General features: G+C 41.5%; 2 protein-coding genes and 1 pseudogene across 2 annotated transcripts; all 3 read right to left on the bottom strand.

The window, feature by feature from the left end:
* Nucleotides 1–229: 229 nt before the first annotated feature.
* LOC144273206 (olfactory receptor 13G1-like) lies at nt 230–1,180 on the bottom strand. Its single transcript, XM_077831735.1, has one exon. The coding sequence runs from the start codon at nt 1,178–1,180 to the stop codon at nt 230–232; it is 951 nt and encodes a 316-aa protein (XP_077687861.1).
* A 6,550-nt stretch (nt 1,181–7,730) lies between these two features.
* Nucleotides 7,731–8,606, bottom strand: LOC144273205 (olfactory receptor 6F1-like). Its single transcript, XM_077831734.1, has one exon. It carries the CDS (start codon nt 8,604–8,606, stop codon nt 7,731–7,733), a length of 876 nt encoding a protein of 291 aa, XP_077687860.1.
* A 6,157-nt stretch (nt 8,607–14,763) lies between these two features.
* Nucleotides 14,764–15,663, bottom strand: LOC144273204 (olfactory receptor 6Q1-like; annotated as a pseudogene).
* Between the last annotated feature and the right edge of the window lie 616 nt (nt 15,664–16,279).

Below are 16,279 nucleotides of genomic sequence, written 5' to 3'. Positions count from 1 at the left end.
CCAGCTACTGTGACTCAGCATAGTTCCACCGATGTCAATGGGGTCCAATCCTCAGCCTAGCCCTACTGCAGTCAGTGCAACACATCCCCAACTCATATAAATTTTTGTATTTCCATTGTAGTGAATATACCAGAGTGCAAGTTTGTGTGTACTGAAATCCTTAGTTCTATGAAAATTTATACTACCTTTGGACCTGGCCTTCAAGGGACAAGGCAGGTGAGAATCAGGCTCACTCTTGGAAAAATTGCAATTTTGTGGTGAATGGAAGGATTTTCCTGATGGCCACTTTGACCTCGTTATTGCGCAGACTGTAGATCAGAGGGTTCAGGGTTGGAGTGACTAGGGTGTATATTATGGCCACCATCTTGTCCTTATCCAGCGAGTAACTGGATGTTGGCCGGATGTAGGTGTAGATGATTGTGGAGTAGTACAAGATGACCACAAGCATGTGGGAGGAGCAGGTGGAGAAGGCTCTCTGCTTCCCTTTGGAGCTCCGGATTTTCAGGATGGCGATGATGATGAAGCTATATGACATGGTGGTCAGCAGGAAGTTCCCCATGGCCAGGAAGATGTCAGCCATGAAGATCATAATTTCGTTGAGATAGGTGGAGCTGCAGGATAGTGCCAACACTGGTGGGATCTCACAGAAGAAATGCTGGATTAGGTTGGGTCCGTAGAAATCCAGGTGCAGCATGAGTAATGTGTGCACCAATGAATTGATGGTACCAACAGCCCAGACAGCAGCTGCTAAACTGATGCAAATTTCCTTACTCAGCAGATTGACATAGTGCAAGCGGTGGCAGATGGCAACATACCTGTCATATGACATAGCAGCGAGACGCACAAGTTCTGTCCCTGATGACAAAGTAAAGACAAAGAGCTGGGCCATGCAGCCACCAAAGGAGATGATTTTCTCCTCCTGCAACAGGTTTTCCAGCATTTTCAGTAGGACTGAGGAAGTGCACAAAATGTCAACCAGGGCTAAATTGGCGATGAAGAAGTACATGGGAGTATGGAGAGGTGGGTGGAGGACAATAGCCACAATAATCAATGAATTGCCCATGATGGCAGTCATATAAAGGCACAGGAATAGCCCAAAGATCAGTCCTTGGTATTGAGGGTGGTCAAAGAGACCCTGCATGATGAAATCGGTCACCCTGGTGTGGTTACTGGGCTCCATTGCGTGAGTGTTCCTTCTGTAGGAATAAAGATTCAGTTTTGGTCAGGTATTGCAAAAACTAGCAATATGGCAACTGAAGAATCTAGGCTGACTGACACAGAGAGAGAGAGAGAGAGAGAGCGCTTTGTGATACTCTAGACCTTTCACAGAACATACATACAAACTGAGCTACATTAAAATATATTAGCACAATAAACTGTCTCAGATAATGAGTCTATATTCTCCTGACATTTGACTGTAGAAGGGAGAAAATAACACCATGGATGTTCTCAAATAGAGGCACATGAAGTCTGTTGGACGATTTACATAAATTACATGAGTTAGGAGTTCACAATATGATCTCAAACTTCTTTCATACACCAGAAGTCTTATTAGTAACCAAGATTCCACTTTCTACACTAATTTCACAAAATGTATCTATTGCAGTATAGCACATTCACAGTCTATATAATATATAGAATGTATATAATCCAAAATATGACATAATAATATGTATATTTAGGTGGAATCAAGGTGCAAAAAATAATTGTCTGGATAACCCTTTAACTCACACTGATTTAAATTGCAATCAATGTGGTTAATTCTCCATTCATTGGAGATGCACTGGTACATACAACTAGTGAAAATGAGAGGGGATTTGAGCTTCCCAGATTTCATTTTTATGATAACCTACATGGCAATATATAATTGTTGCTTCATTATTAGGAATAGTATTATCCTGATATGACAAGCAATCCCTACTGTATTACAGAAAAGTTTCCCTCCATTGTCTTCAAACGTCTCTAGTCTTATTACTGCTTCTGCTGATTTTACTCTCATTCCTCCTGGAGTAAATCAGGAGTAACTCCTTTGAAATCAATAAGGTTACTCAATTGCAAAAATTGTGAAACAGAGAAGACTATCAGGGCCAACAAATCTAACTAATCATGAAATCTATCATATTAGATAACTTTATCATATTTCATAGAAGAGTATTTTGTAAAAAAAGTCATCTTTTGCATTACTTTTCAAATTTGATTGCATACTTTTGAGGGCGCAGACAATAGGTTATGACTTTTCTTCCCTTTCCATTAATGTTACATTTTAATTCCTTGAGTTTGGACTTGACTACAATTAAATTCAAAAGAACTGCATTAATGTGTGTGAATTTACATCAGATTTGTATTGGTGAAACTGAGATCAGAATATGGTCCAAAATTCATAAACATAGTTGTGGTAATGTACACATTAATTCCTACAAAGCGCATTTAGCCAAATGACAAAAAATATAACACAACACATAAATTCAATGTTGCTTGACTTTCCAAAGAGCATAAAGGAATTAATCATTTAACTCTCATTTAATTGCATAGGGAATTGGTGCCTATGTGAGAAAGCAAGCAAGAAATAAAGAAAGAAATAGGGAAATCAAGCAAGTAAGCAAGAGGAATATTCTTACCCCTCATTCAAACTTCAAATACAATAAACCGAACAGTAATTTAAAACCAGACTCCTAGTGAGATATGACTTGTTGAAGGTGATTGTCTTTGATATATAGTAACCTTCTGTAGGGAGATCTTGGATCCCTTGTGAATCTGGTGAACATTTAACTCTCAAACAAGGCCCCAAAGGAGAAGGTAAATGGGAGTCACCTAGAACAGTACAGATAAACTTTCTACATTAAGATGACAAAATTGCTCTTGATGTTAGGTCCAAATGCAGATTCTTCCGCATTTTCCAAGAAAAAAAAACATAGTTTCTACCAACATGTTTCTTTTTGAACATAGTGCTACCAAGAGACACAGATTCCATATTAATCAGTGGATAAACTCTCAGAGTAAAATCCTGGCCCCATTGATGGATGTCAGTAGGAATGTTGACCTTGGCTTCAGTAGGGCCTGGATGTTACCCACAGGCTTCTTCTACTATCATTGATCCTTAGTGCACAACAAATGATATGAACTGGCTTTTCATGGTAAAATGCCTCCAGTGTCTGGTAACACAATTAACAGACCCACTTCTGATATAATTGAGTAGTATCTTATTTCTCCATTGCTCCTGTCAAGTCAGTGGGACAAACTGGCATGAATCAGCTTGGCTCCATTAAAATCAATAGGCCAGATTTCCAACTGGTATAAATCAGCATATCTCCTTCAAAGTAAATGCTGTAAACCAGCACAGCTCCATTAATTTTGTTCTGTTTTACAACAGTTGAAGATTAAATGGAACTACATAGGTGTCACTGCATGCAATCGCTGAAGGTAGTGATGTTGAGGTGTTAATGAAAGCCCTGTGTTACAACCTGGTCCCATATCACCGTGCATAGCTCCTGTCTGTTATGAATAGACACAACCAGTGGATCCCATGTGCTTCTAAGTTCCCTATGTCTGGGTGGAATCTGGTCATTACTCCTGTTCCACACTCCCAGGTTCAGACCCCTGCTATCCTGCTGCCTCCTGATCCTGAAACCAGAGTCCCAGACCTCCTGAACTACCCTAGTTGCTTACATGCACTCCCCAAGAGTTGTACCCCATCATGGTCTCTCTGAGATTCTAGTTTAACCCTGTTGGTTATAGATGGTAGGAAAGCAAGACCTAACAGCCAGATTTCCCTAACCAGATTCACTTTAATCTTAAAAAGCCTTCAATAGTTCTAATAACAAAAGACCCTAGTCTGGTCTCACTGCTTCTGGGAGTATGAGGTTTGTGAGTAACTGAGCCTAGGCACAGTCCCTCCTGCCCTATCTCTTCTTCTCTTCTGCCTTAGATGTGGTCATGGTCAGATCCCCAATCAGAATAGTGTGTAGTTCCTAGGTAGGTGTGATAGATATGGCAATTTCTTGTAGTATCCTTGAAAAACCTGATTACATTATATTTAAGTCCTTTTGGCATCCATTGCATTAAATGTGAAGGTGATGGACTATTGTTAGCCTTGGGAAGTTTTATGAACTTCAAAGGACAATACTGAGCAATGGGCCAGGCAAGAATGGACTTTTGAACAAACAGTGTCAAGTGGTTTGCCTGGGGAATCTCTAGGGGGAGGTGACTGCAAATTTCCTCTTCTAGTTGTACAAACCCCCTGCCTTTCGGGTCTACTCCCTGAAGAAGGGAGCATTGTTAGCTGATTACCTGTTCCCGGAATCTGAAGATCAAAGGCCCATGCTGTATAAAGGAAAGACTAACCTATGTATGCAGGTTCTTGTTCTGAGCTAAAGCCAAGGAGGAAAGTAGTCTGGTGCAAGCCAGTACGATGTACCGGTAAGAAGCTGGTACCGGCCCGCACACAGCTGACGTTAATGGCAGCGTTTTAATGTTATTGCCCCTTCCCACCCCGGGCCACCAAAAGGGGTGGCCAAAAGGGGAAGCTGCCCCAGGGCCAGCAATTTAAAAGCGCCTGGGGCTCTGGCCACTGCCGCTGCCGCAGTAGTAGAGGCCAGAGCCCCAGGCCCTTTTGAATCAGTTCCGGAGCCCCAGGCAGCACAGATGGGCTAGCTGGGGGTGGCTGACCCCCCAGCCCCGCCCCTTGTGGGGGCCTGCAGACAGGCACCCTTACCAGTAAGAGTTTAATATTACTTTTACCCCTTGCTAAAGCTGTTATGAAATTGTAACCACAGAAAAAGCCCTGGGTGGACTTCCAAGGACTGACTCCTAACTGACCCTGAGGTTTATGTGGGGTGGTCTCTGGTAGGCTCATTAATATGTGTGTAGGTTCTTTTATTGTTTTAAGATGTTTCCTCTATAATGCTTTCACCTGAACAATAAATGTGACATGGCTGTGTGATAGTTATAACTATGGGCAATTACACGATTTATAGCCTCTGGAGAGAGAACAGAGTGCAGACACAAGCCTTTTAGGACTTTCTGCAAATAACACAGGGTACGCAGGGAATAGCAGCCTGAAAAAAACTCCAGTCAGGAGCTGAGGATCCAGAGTCCTAAATGTTGGTTCCATTGCTGGACCACAGAGGGGCAATACAGGTACGGTTGCTGTGGGCTGTAACTGTAGAATCCCTGTCTTCTTGCCATGTGCTCAACTTGCCATGTGCTCCATCCCTCAGTCCTGCTCACCCCACTTGTGGGCCCCCGAGCAGGAAAACCACTGAAACACTTAAAGCATCAAACATGCTATTTTGGGTGATGAAGTATGATTATTGATTTTGCAGTCATTGCCACAAACACTGTTCATTATATATATGTATAATTTCCCATGTAACTGTTTCCCCAAATAAAACAAGGGCTAAGAAAAGACTACTGTAGATCACATCAGTTTGATGCAGCTCTTTATCCCCCTCTAGTGGCAGAATGACATTTATGAGTCTACTTCTCAACTCACATGATCATTCTTCCAGCTCAGCCAATAGAGGCTAACATTTTTAAATCCATAAATCCAGGGTCCAGTCCCTGGTGATGACAGCATACAACAACATAGCAGAAGTAAAGGCTGATGACCTCAATTTCAGGAGGGTTTATGAGGATGAAAGATTTTGTGTAGGATTTCGGTTGGAGCATATCTTTGTTCTTGATATAGAAAAGTAGAATCATAGAACCATAGGGTTAGAAGGGACCCCAAAGGTCATCTTGTCTAGTCCCTTGTCAAGATTCAGGATTTGTTGTGTCTAAACCATCCAAGACAGGTGACTATCCAGACTCCTTTTGAAAACCTCCAGTGAAGAAGCTTCCACAACCTCCATAGGCAGTTGTTCCATTGTCCTCCTGTTCTTACAGATGGGAAATTTTTCCTGAGATTTAATCTAAATGTGCTATGCTGTAATTTGAACTCATTGCCTCTTGTCCTGCCCTCTGTGGCAAGAAAGAACAATTTTTCTCCATCCTTTTCATGGCAGCCTTTCAAGTATTTGAAGACTGCTAAAAGATGCCCCCTAAACCACCTCTTTTCCAAACTAAACATACCTAGTTCCTTCAGCCTTTGCTCATACGGCTTGCATTCCATCCCTTCGATCATTTTTGTTGCTTGCCTCTGAATCCTTTCCAGTTTCTCTACATCCTTTCTATACAGAGGTGACCAGAATTGGACACAATACTCCAGTTGAAGCCTAATCAGTGCTGAGTAGAGCGGTACTATAACTTTCCATGACTTGCATGCTATGCCTCTGTTACTGCAACCTAAAATTGGATTTGATTTTTTTGCAGCAGCATCGCATTGTTAACTATAATGGTGTGTGAATGACTGTACTTTGTAACAGTGCAGCAGAAGAGCTGTGTATGACTTTCAGCACAGTGCAGAGGACCAGCACACAGTCTATGGACCACATAAGTCTGTCTATCTATGCTATTATTGTAGTATGTGGGTGTATCACAATCTATAACCTATTTATCCTCCCAAACCACCTGTAAGTTTGGGAAGTGCTATTATCTCTATGTTACAGACAGGGAATTGAGATGGGATGAGATTTTTCTTAAGCCTCTATGTAATTTATAAGGACAATCCCTCTGACTTCCAATGGCATTTGTCCTCCTAAATCATGTATGTGCTTTTGTAAACTCCCACAAAGACCCTGATCCATGTTCTATTTACTATAAGTGACTTCAGTGAGAGCTGGCTCACTAATTACTTTGCAAGGTCAGCTCTAGAGTTCACTGTTGCTTAGTAGGTAGAGCCTTGCTTGCTTGCTTGCTTGTTTTGTCATTGCTAGAGATGGATGATTTTGACCAAATTGTAAGCCCCATTGCAGAATGGATGTGTGGCAGCAGTCCCAAGATCTCATGCATTCGTTTCTTATTATGGTCTTTTGCTATTTAGACACATTCTGAGCTGTATGTGAAGGAAAATACTTTTCACCCAACTTGTTTATCTAAGTTGGCCTGGAAAAACTGCCATCAACAATTTGCTTTGAAAGAAACTCAACCTGCTTCTCTATGCAGTCAGTGCTGCCACTGCTGCTGATGATGACGCTGATGATTAAAAATAATGACATTTTATTTCTCCATCAAAATATTGATTCACTTCAGAACAATGGGCAAGTACACTTTCCAAACAGATTGATAGACAGATAGATAGATGTGTCTATATTTTGATTGAGAGAGCAAGAGAAGAAGAGAGAAAAGATTTTGATTACTACAACCATACATTTACTCAAGTAAAGATGGGGGAATGTCTCTAGATAATCCCTATTGACCTATATACTGACATACTCACAATGAAGAGCAACTTATTCTTTAAGTCCCTTCAGTTACAATGAGCCACTTCTGGAGTAAGTTCCCACTCAACAGGAACAAGAGTGATAGATAGTTGACAATGTAAACAGCAAACACTTGTCATATAGCAGTCAAGTTCTGCCTGGAATTTTCAAAGGAGCCTAATGGAGTTAGATGGCCAGTACTTTTAGGATCCATTCAGAATCCTAACTATGGTTTCTATCCCACTGAAAGATAAAATGTTGGGATTTTCAAAAGAATATCAGTGATTTAGGAACACAAATCCAATTGAAAATATATTAGTAAATCCTCATCAATGCCTAAATAACTTAAGAGCATGAGTCTAATTGAAAGTCAGTGAACATCGGCCATAGGATCCTAAGTCACTCTGGCAATTTTGGAAATCCACTCCAATTTCACGTTCTACTTAACACCCTCATAGATAGCAGTGTGGTCCTTCCATATTGCCATCTCATTTTAGTAAAAGATTTCCATATGGCTTTTTTCACATCTTTATTCCTTAGAGTATAGATGAGAGGGTTTAGCAGTGTGGTAATGACACAATAGAAGACAGACACCACTTTGCCTAAACCAAAAGAATATGTGCTCAGGGGCCTGACATAGGTGAAGATGATGGTCCCATAGTAGATGGTCACCACAGTGAGGTGAGAGGCACAAGTGGAGAAGGTCTTTTTCCGAGCTTTGGCAGATGTTAGCTTCACGATGTTGGCTATGATGTTGATGTAGGAAGACATGGTGAGCAAGAAGGAGCTCAGGATGACCACAGAGCTGCAGGTGTATCCAATAGCCTCCTGAATGTAAGTGTCAGAGCAAGACAGTTTGAAGATTGGGTCTGAGTCGCAGAAGAAGTGGTTGATTTCCTGAGGCCCACAGAATGAGAGCCAGGAGATTAGAACTGTGGGCAAGAGTGGGGAGAGGAATCCACCAACCCAGGATCTGGTGGAGAGGTAGAAGCACAACCTGTGGTTCATGATGGTTGTATAATGCAGTGGGCTGCAGATTGCCAAGGAGCAGTCGTAGGCCATGACAGCCAGGAAAAAGTATTCAGTGGCTCCTAGAGAGAAGAAGAAGTGATACTGAGTCACACATCTGTTTACTGTGATGGTGATGCTCCTGGACAAGATGTTGGCCAGCAGTTTGGGCACAGTGATCGATGTGTACCAGATCTCTAGGAAGGAGAGTTTCCCTGGGAAGAAGTACATGGGGATATGGAGGAGAGGTTCTGCCAGGATGATGACGATGATGAGAAAATTTCCCACGAGTGACAGCATGTAAATGGACAAGATGAACGAAAGAGGAGAACCTGGAGATTCTGGAGGCTGCTAAATCCCAGGAAGATGAATTCCTTCACTGTGTTTTGGTTTGCTTTTTCCATGGCTGCATGGCAGTTAATCTGGGAAGAGGGGACGAGATCAATGGAATGATTCAACACTAGCAAACACAGGGTAGTAAATAGAATATTCTTATGGATATAAAATAGAGATGGACCAGAGCCCCAGGTCCAAACACCTCAGACTAACCAGAATTTAATATCCTGATCTGAATGTTGTGCCTGGCTCCTTAGTCTGTACTGATGAAGATCCCAGATAGGGTTACTTTCAAACTCTGAATCCATTGCAGATCAGAACACTGTGCCAGGTTGCAGGACACTTTATTTACATTGGGTAGCACTGGCTTATCTGAGTGTTCCCATTGACTTCATGTGAATAACTGTTCACTCCTGTGATGAGAAGATTCACAGTTCAGCCTTTAGGCATATTAGGTCAATTTCTAATATAAACATCAGTGTGAGGTACCATAATTCAATAACCATGTTACTTGGATCTGAATCATGAAGTCATCACTCAGACCTTACTCAAAGCTATACTGACAATGGTATTTAGGTGCCAAAAGTTGCAGATCAATGCCGAGTGGAATATACAAAAGTGCCTAAATGATTTAGGCACCTAACTCTAATTAACATTCTGGGAGTAGGATGACTAACTCATTTAGGCACTTGTGAAAATCTCACTTGGCACCTATCCATACCATTCGGTGCCTAAATATGTCAGAAAATCTGGCCCTCAGTCCTTATTTGGGGGCAGATGCTGGTACCTTTAGACAGGTTGAGTAGTACCTTGTTTTTTTAATAAACCAAATGAAGAAAAGGGAATTGTGCATGAAGGGAAGCACTATGTGGTATCAGTAAGACTGCTAAAATCTTTTCTTTAGAACATCCATGGTCTTTCCTCCGTCAAATTAACCACTGGAAACAGTAATTGAATTCTGTAGCTCCTAATCAGTCCTTTCATTTCTTTTCCTTTCCTGCTCATATTTCTAATTTTCCTCCTTCACCTCCAATAATTTAATAATATTAAATGCCAAAAGTTTATTATTTTTAGGAGTAACTTCATTGTAGACCCCCATGGAAGATGATAACACATACATACATAGAAATACACAAATAGGCATATACACAAATAGACATTCGCAAACTGAGAAAGAAACACAGGCGCACAGACATAAACAAATCGTTGGGCTATAGATTCAGTCTCTCTCTATCTCTTTCTCTCTCTCATAACACTCTTTGAAGGGTCTTGATTTCATCCTAATGTGTTTTTTCCCCCACAAAAATGAATTATTGTTTTCCGGCCAGCCCTACTCAACCCTAACCTGAAATAAGTAATTTGGCCCAGAGCCTCACAGTATTTAGGCTCCTAACAACCTCTGAAGTCTACAACCTCTGAGGACCTGGGCCTTTCTCAATGCTATTTGCACGAGTATAAAGTATTTAACTAAATCAGTTTGCCGACTGAGATCCGAAGATATTGATTATGATGACAGGATAATGGTCTAGGAGGAAATGGATGGACACCATAGAATCATTACACACAAACACACACCCTACAGCCTTCAGACTGCCATGGAGGTCAATGACTATCAACCCAGGTTTGATTGAATGATAAGCAATTTTGAAACTAACAGAAATTGATTAGATAGATAGATAGATAGATAGATAGATCTGTCAATTTTGTGGTGTAATTGGTCTCCATCCTACATTTCCATCCCTTTCTCCCATACATATGGTAAATTGAAAGAGAAATAAATACTCTTTAGCAGATCCCCCACTGGGATAAATCAGTGTAGCTTCATTGCAGTAAAAGGAAATGAATTCATTTATATCTGTTGAGGGTTGACTCAAAAGGTCTATTCTATTCTATTGTATTCTAGTCTACCACATCCATATCCATGACATCTGAACATCCTTCTTGCTTTTTCTAGTTTTGCGTGTGTCATAAATATAAAGGGAAGGGTAATCACCTTTAATCACCTCCTGGCCCGAGGAAAAATCCTTTCACCTGTAAAGGGTTAAGAAGCTAAAGGTAACCTCACTGGCACCTGACCAAAATGACCAATGAGGAGACAAGATACTTTCAAAAGCTGGGAGGAGGGAGAAAAACAAAGGGTCTGTGTCTGTCTGTGTGATGCTTTGGCTGGGGACAGAACAGGAATGGAGTCTTAGAACTTGGTAAGTAATCTAGCTAGGTATGTGTTAGATTATGATTTCTTTAAATGGCTGAGAAAATAAGCTGTGCTGAATAGAATGAATATTCCTGTCTGTGTGTCTTTTTTTAACTTAAGGTTTTGCCTAGAGGGATTCTCTATGTTTTGAATCTAATTACCCTGTAAGGTGTTTACCATCCTGATTTTACAGAGGTGATTCTTTTTCACTTCTATTAAAAGTCTTCTTGTGAGGAAACTGAATGCTTTTTCATTGTTCTAAGATCCAAGGGTTTGGGTCTGTGGTCACCTATGCAAATTGGTGAGGATTTTTACCACACCTTCCCCAGGAAGTGGGGTGTAAGAGTTGGGAGGATTTTGGGGGGAAAGACATTTCCAAACAACATTTTCTCAGGAACCCAGATAAAGTTTGGTGGTGGCAGTGGAAGTCCAAGGGCAAAGGGTAAAATAGTTTGTGCCTTGGGGAAGTTTTAACCTAAGCTGGTAAAAGTAAGCTTAGGAGGTTTTCATCCAGGTCCCCACAGCTGTACCCTAGAGTTCAGAGTGGGGAAGGAACCTTGACAGCGTGTGTGTGTGTGTTTGTGTGTGTGTGTGTGTGATACCCTACCTTTCTGCACCTTAGATTTTGGTTTTGCACGCATCTTCAACAGGGAGCTCTTGCTTTCTGAGATCTAACTATACAAGCGGAGATCTAGCATTTATCCCAGTTTATTAAAGAAAACCCTTGGGAATCTGAGCTCTCTCTGAATACAGAATTTGTAAAAGACATAAATACAAATATTTCCATAGTTTAATTGGGCAAAGGCTAGTGTGATTGAGTATTTACATTACTCTATCAGTTTAAATGTCAAGAAACAGAAACTTCTGTTTTGAGAGAAGTCACACTAGAGAGGAAGCATGGTGTTATGTTAAAAATGCTGGGCTGGAACTCAGGAGGTCCTGGGTAAATTCCTGGCTCTGCCACAGAATCCTTGTATGATTTTGTGTGAGTCACAGAAGCCAAACTTTTGAATACATTCTGCCAGCTGTTCCCATTGACTCCAACAGAGAAACACCAGTTTACAATTGTTGTAAAACAGAACAAAATTAATGGAGTTGTGCTGGTTTACAGCATTTGCAATTTGTGAAGGATGTGGGGCTACTTGTAATATGTTATTAATATTATTTGTTCCATCAGTCTGTCTGAGTGTTGTTGTCATAGAGTTTAGGGCCAGGAGGGACCCCCCATCATCTGGCCTGACCTCCTGAATAGCAAAGGTCATCAATCCCAATCATCCACCCCCACACTAACCCAACAGATAATATGATTACAAGGAGTTAATTCAAACAGGGGTTAGTTGCATATATTCAAGAAAAGGGGCACAGTTTTAGATACCCTCTCCCATTTACTGATACTTATAGGACAATACAGGTATAATTCACTTTGAAGTTTTACTTCGGTTGATCTTATTTGTTTGTTTTGGCAGGGAAGATGGGAGACCCAACACAGGAGGTATTCAAGATGGAAAAATTGAAGCAAAAAACTTTTGGGGGAATAAAAGGACAGTCTTTGAAGGCCAAGGGAGTGTGAATGAAGGATGACTGGGGAGCAGACTGAACGCCAGGCCTCAAGGAAAAAGGACTTTGGGATAAGTTAGACCTACCTCAGCCATTAGAGATGTGAATAGGCCTTTTATTCTGTTACCATTATTTTCTCTTGTTATGCTTTGTTCCTACTGTAGAGATTCTGGGTATGTCTACACTAGAAACGCTATAGTATTGCAGCTGTGTCATGTAGACATTTATTACAGTTATGGAAGGGATCTTCCGTTTCTGTAGAAAATCCACCTCTCCAAGAGGCAGTAGCTAGGTGGATGGAAGAATTCTTCTTTCAACCTAGCAGTGTCCACACCAGGGCTTAGGCTGGCTTAATGACATGGCATAGAGAGTGAAATTTTTCACAGCCCTGAAAGATGTAGTTAAGCTGACCTAACTTTTTAGTGTAGACCAGGCCTAAGATTCATAGACTGATAGATTCCATGGTGCAGAAGAGACCATTGTGACCTTCTAGTCTGACCCTCTTATCAATGCAGTACAAAGAACTTCCCCAGTATAAGTCTTTCTCAACTAGAGCAAATCTTCAACAATACGGTGTTTGGAAAAGGCTGTTTCCCAGTTTCCTGTCCGTCCCCCTCCTTAGCTGGTATAATTATACCTGAAATGCACACCCTCAGTCCCACCCCTTATAATGTATGGTCATGTTCCGTTTTGGAGGGTCTTGAGTCTGGGATCTTCGTCCCACCTCTTTTGTATCCCATAGGACGGGTCAGGAGTGGGGTTGTGTTCTGGCCAAGGCCAGGCTTTTCTTTGGCTTTTAATGTGTCTTATGGCTCACCCCACAACTCTCTTGCCCCTCCTAATTGATTATTTGACCTTGGCTTGAGAGTGAAGGCAGGCAGCTTTCCAGTATATTCTCATAATTACACTCCCACCATACCCTGTAACACTTTTAACTGTTATTATTTGTTCCCATTTGTCAAGGTTCCTTCCCACTCTGAACTCTAGGGTACAGATGTGGGGACCTGCATGAAAACCTCCTAAGCTTCCTTTTACCAGCTTAGGTTAAAACTTCCCCAAGGTACAAACTATTTTACCCTTTGCCCTTGGACTTCCACTGCCACCACCAAACTTTATCTGGGTTCTTGAAAAAAGGTAGTTTGGAAACGTCTTTCCCCCCCAAATCCTCCCAACCCTTGCACCCCACTTCCTGGGGAAGGTTTGGTAAAAATCCTCACCAATTTGCATAGGTGACCACAGACCCAAACCCTTGGATCTTAGAACAATGAAAAAGCATTCAAGAAGACTTTTAATAGAAGTGAAAAAGAATCACCTCTGTAAAATCAGGATGGTAAACACCTTACAGGGTAATTAGATTCAAAACATAGAGAATCCCTCTAGGCAAAACTTTAAGTTACAAAAAAAAACCACACAGACAGGAATATTCATTCTATTCAGCACAGCTATTTTCTCAGCCATTTAAAGAAATCATAATCTAACACATACCTAGCTAGATTACTTACCAAGTTCTAAGACTCCATTCCTGTTCTGTCCCCGGCCAAAGCATCACACAGACAGACACAGGGCCTTTGTTTTTCTCCCTCCTCCCAGCTTTTGAAAGTATCTTGTCTCCTTATTGGTCATTTTGGTCAAGTGCCAGTGAGGTTACCTTTAGCTTCTTAACCCTTTACAGGTGAAAGGATTTTTCCTCTGGCCGGGAGGGATTTTAAAGGGGTTTACCCTTCCCTTTATATTTATGACACCATTATACTAACAAACCCATCTGACTGGGCAGAAACAACACACACAGTGTCTTTGTCCTTTGTTCACACATGATAGTATAAGATATAGGAGTATCAAAAAGTCAAACCCAAAATTCTATCCCAGGCTCACAAACAGGCCTATATACTAACACACAGGATCCCACTGCCGGAGAGGTGATGGCAAGAGGGCCATAAACTAGAGGGGTACAACTTGAGAGACCAGAGAGCGGTCAAAGGTGAAGCCATGGTGAACTTTTTGCAAATGAAACTCTCTGTAAAATGTAATTGCAGATAGAATAATTTGGTTAGGATGCCCAGAGTAAAGCTTCACATCTTGCAAAAAATTACAATAAGAACTTTAATGGACAATGGGAGGCAGGACCGCATATTTACCTGAAAAAAACTGGCACCTCCTAACTGCCATTTGGGTCACTACTTATTCCAGGGGAAGGACACTCTCTACTCAGCAATCCATGTCACTCACTGCAGCACAATGTCCCCTGATACTATTCTGGGCATTGGAGTAAAACCTGTTGGGTAGAGGAAAGTGCATTCTACTGAGCCACCCACTCTGCTCACAGTAGCACAGCGCCTCCCTAGTGCTGCCCTATGGTAATCAGGGCTTTTCTCAGAGACTTTTCATTTCCCTGTTCCTGAGACTATAAATCATGGGATTTATCAAGGGGGTGACCACTGTATAAAACACCGACACTACTTTGCCTAGGTTGAAGGACTGATTGACCCCTGGCCAGACATACATGAAAATAATGGTCCCATAATAGATGGAAACCACAGTGAGGTGGGATGCACAGGTGGAGAAGGGCTTCTTCCACTCCTTGCCTGAAGATATCTTGAGGAGCGCACCCACAATGTGAACATAAGAAGCTATGGTGAACGTGAAGGCGCACAGGATCACAATAGAGGTGAACGTGTATCCAGCCACTTGCTGGATATAGGTGTCGGCACAGGAGAGTCAGAAGAGCGGGTCTGCATCACAGAAGAAATGGTCTATCTTGTCAGGGCCACAGAAGGGGAGCTTGGAAATCATGAGGGTAGGCAGCAAGGGGGAGAGGAAGCCAAAGACCCAACAGGCAATGGCCAGGTTGAGAGAGAGCCTGTGGTTCATGAGACCGCTGTACTGCAATGGATTACATATGGCCAAATATCGATCATAGACCATGGCGGCCAAAAGGAAGCATTCGGTGGCCCCTAGACAGAAGAAGTAATATTGAGCAATGCAGCCAACCACAGTGATACTGGGTCTCCTGGACAGGAAATTGGAGAGCATCTTTGGGACAGTGACTGAAGTGTAGAAGACCTCCAGGCAGGACAAGTTGCAGAGGAAAAAGTACAGAGGTGTGTGGAGTTGACGATCCAACAGTGTCAATGCAACAATGAGGGAATTCTCAACCAGGGATGTGGTTTAGATGGTTAGAAAGACCAAGAATAGGGACATCTTCACCACCCATAGACTAGTGAATCCCAGTAACATGAATTCTCTCACCACTGTCTGGTTGTTCTGTTCCATGTCTCCATTATTCCTGAAACCTGAGAGATGCACAGAATCACAGAAGTTAGACATATGGTGGTTCAAATACTATCTCAGCCATAAGTTATAGGAAATTTAGGAAGAGAAAGAGAGGGAGAGATAAAGAGAGAGAGAGATGTCATTCTGGTTTCAATATTTTTATAGATAACATGATTAAAAACAGTATCAGAATTGTAACTGATTTTTTTTTTGTTTACTGAAAAATGGGGCTGTGGTAAATGAAAATTAGCAAATACTATAAATACATATTATGAATAAAAGGGTATGTTGAGCTAGGCAACCTTAGTCTGACATAAATCGTGGGCAAAATAAATGAAAGACTGGTACAGATTTAAACTGATAAAGAATTAGAGGGTAGGAATATAATTAAAATGGATGTAATTCAAACAAAGTGTGTTTTAATACAGCCAAATGTAATGCTATACAACTAGGAACAAGGATTGCAGGCTAGACCTACAGAACAGAGGACTGTATCATGGAAAGCAGTGACTCTGAAAAGGATATAGTTGTTGTAGTAAGATGAGGCCCTGAAACATGAACCCTTGGTATCAGAAGCCCAGTATGAGACCTAAGGCCTGAGCTAAAGTAATGGTCA

The sequence above is a fragment of the Eretmochelys imbricata genome, chromosome 13 (genome assembly GCF_965152235.1).
Source record: "Eretmochelys imbricata isolate rEreImb1 chromosome 13, rEreImb1.hap1, whole genome shotgun sequence".
Classification (NCBI taxonomy): Eukaryota; Metazoa; Chordata; order Testudines; family Cheloniidae; genus Eretmochelys; species Eretmochelys imbricata.
This window is presented reverse-complemented; position numbering and strand designations above follow the sequence as displayed.

Coding starts and splice junctions, on each gene's coding strand:
- LOC144273205 (XM_077831734.1), bottom strand. CDS start 8,606: ATGCTGTCACTCGTGGGAAATTTTCTCATCATCGTCATCATCCTGGCA.
- LOC144273206 (XM_077831735.1), bottom strand. CDS start 1,180: ATGGAGCCCAGTAACCACACCAGGGTGACCGATTTCATCATGCAGGGT.